The following is a 2,820-nucleotide window of genomic DNA, read 5'->3' as shown; positions in this document are numbered from 1 at the left end:
TTTTACACATTTGGCGATGTATCGTTATATTGTAAATAATTTTTATTTTACACATTTGGCTATGTATCGTTATATTGTAAATAATTTTTATTTTACATATTTGGCAATGTATCATTATATTGTAAATAGTTTTTATTTTACACATTTGGCAATGTATGGTTATATCGTAAATAGTTTTTATTTTACACATTTGGCTATGTATGGTTATATCGTAAATAGTTTTTATTTTACACATTTGGCAATGTATGGTTATATCGTAAATAGTTTTTATTTTACACATTTGGCTATGTATGGTTATATCGTAAATAGTTTTTATTTTACACATTTGGCTATGTATCGTTATATCGTAAATAGTTTTTATTTTACACATTTGGCTATGTATCGTTATATTGTAAATAATTTTTATTTTACACATTTGGCAATGTATCGTTATATTGTAAATAGTTTTTATTTTAGTTTATCAAACATTCACAAAATTATGTTCATCCTTGCCATCTCATTTTTCTGTGAGTATTGTGAGTTAGGTTAGCTGTGTTTATATTTTTTTTATTCCACTGTATGTTAGTTTGTAATGCATGGCCTTGTAGCTGGAATTGCTCTCTTTAGATGTTGTGATAGCACTGAAAATGTTACAGTTTTAAGTGGCTGTATGTTGTAAGCACGGCCGTGTGGTTGGAATTATTGTCTTGAGATGTTGTGATAGCACCGAAAATGTCACAGTTTAATGGAGACACACAGAGTAAAATAACATTTGAAACGGTGCTTTGGTAAGAAATGTGACATGGCATAACATTAATACAACTTGAAAACATGTATTCTTTATTAACAATATATTTCAGCCAGAACAACCATGCTCAGGTTCATTAAAGTGTTATTCTATAGATGAAAAAAAAAAAGTTTGAAGTTTAAATACAACTGAGAGAGGACATTCTGCCTGAAATATAATATTAACGAAAAATTTATGTCACCAAGCAATATTAACTAAATGCTGTGTTGAATATATAGCCTAATACGGTTCATTTATATACATATATAAAAGACATAAACCATACAAAAGTGCTTGAAAAATAGCTAAATAAAATTTCAGGTGTAATTTTTGATAGAAAATAAATTCTTATAGTTATCTTGTAGGATTTAATAATGATTTTCTAAATAAATCAAATTTCAAACCTGAAATGAAAAAAAAATAACCTTTAAATCACTGCATTACATGTATGTTTGAGTAAATATTATTTCAATAAATTTATTTCAACACACATTCAGCACAGATGTGAGAAAGCCAATGCTAGTGACAGAAGCTAAAAGAATGGAACATGTTTATGCATGATCTTAATTTAAATTTAACAAAAACAACTATGTTAGTGACTCTACATAGAAAGTTTTCTTTCAAAGTTGTAAAGTTTCATATTTTTGATAGTACGCGAGATGTGTGAGGTATTCATTGAAATATTTGTTGTTGTTTGTAGTTAAGCACGAAACTACACAAAGGGCTATCTGTGCTCTGCCCACCATGGGTATCAAAACCTGGTTTCTAGCGTTGCAAGTCCGCAGACATACCGCTGTGCCACTGAGGGGCCCACACCAATGACAAAAGTTTCCAAAGGTTCACATCTAGATTTAAGACAAAAAACAACAACAAACTCAAAACAATTAGAAATCCGCACACTCAATACAACAGAAAGTGGGAACCGATGAGATAAACTGAAATACCTTCTGCAAATAACAATTAATATATGTTCACAAAGCTACACAAAGGGCTATCTGTGCTCTGCCCACCACGGGTATCGAAACCTGGTTTCTAGCATTGTAAGTCTGCAGACATACTGCTGTGCCACTGGGGGCCATTGAAATATTACATAGACCTTTGAGTGAAACTCCAGACAGTCTAGATTTATAACAAACTAGGGACAGACCAATGTTCCACTAGTAATGATATTTGTTTTATTATACTTATTGTTATTCAACTTTTTCATCCTGTTTGTATCATGATAATAATATTATTGTTATTATGAGAATTTTGACATACTGTTTCGAAAGATTAGAAAATTTAATTACGGATAACAGTGATATGGGTCTTTGGAATGATTACAAACATACCTCGAAATGTTATCGGCTTATGTCCCTAATATAACATTATACACATACTACTGTGTATGTAATATAACAACCAGAATGTGCATTAAGCCTACACGTGTAATTGCTTTTATGTTCAACTTTCAAAATATTGGTCCCTCGGAACTATAGCTCTTCAGAATATCGGCCAATGAAACAAATCCTTTACCTGGTGAGAGAAGCAGATTTCTGTCATGCAGAGTCGTGTCCTCACCATCTAAACTAATCTTCTGTCTGTAATATAGCTGCAGTTTCTTTAAGGCTTCTGCCAGTCTTGGGCACACCACAATGAAAACCTGTATCTTACTCCTGCTAGGGTCACTTGAGTGGCTAATACTGATTTCCCAAGGTGTTAATACCTGAAAAAACATCATATCAATTAGTGGGTATGGTTTGAATAAAATAACATTTGGTAACTTAAGCTCATCTAATAGAGATTTTAAGAATGTAAAGAGGAAAAAGCGTAAAAAGGCCATATATATAATAGCTTAGGCAGTATTAAGTGTAAAAGCCCAAATATATATAGCAGTATTAAGTGTAAAAGGTCATATATAACTTAAGCAGTATTAAGTGTAAAAGCCCATATATATAGCAGTATTAAGTGTAAAAGGCCATATATATTATAGCTTAGGCAGTATTAAGTGTAAAAGGCCATATATATAATATCTTAGGCAGTATTAAGTATAAAATGCCATATATATATATATA

General features: G+C 31.0%; 1 protein-coding gene across 2 annotated transcripts in view; it reads right to left on the bottom strand.

The window, feature by feature from the left end:
• Positions 1–2,820, bottom strand: part of LOC106472468 (synaptosomal-associated protein 47-like) — an 8,511-nt gene that overhangs the window by 2,169 nt on the left and 3,522 nt on the right. For both annotated transcript variants that reach the window (XR_002613469.1, XM_022401036.1), the window contains exon 2: positions 2,282–2,471. Coding sequence is in view for 1 of the 2 variants with exons in the window: in XM_022401036.1 (XP_022256744.1) it covers positions 2,282–2,471 (190 nt within the window). In the remaining variant the exon portion in view is untranslated. The remainder of the gene's footprint in view (positions 1–2,281; positions 2,472–2,820) is intronic.

This window comes from Limulus polyphemus, unplaced genomic scaffold, assembly GCF_000517525.1.
Source record: "Limulus polyphemus unplaced genomic scaffold, Limulus_polyphemus-2.1.2 Scaffold5355, whole genome shotgun sequence".
Lineage (NCBI taxonomy): Eukaryota > Metazoa > Arthropoda > Merostomata > Xiphosura > Limulidae > Limulus > Limulus polyphemus.
Note: the sequence above shows the minus strand (reverse complement) of the source record. Positions and strands in the feature narration are given on the sequence as shown.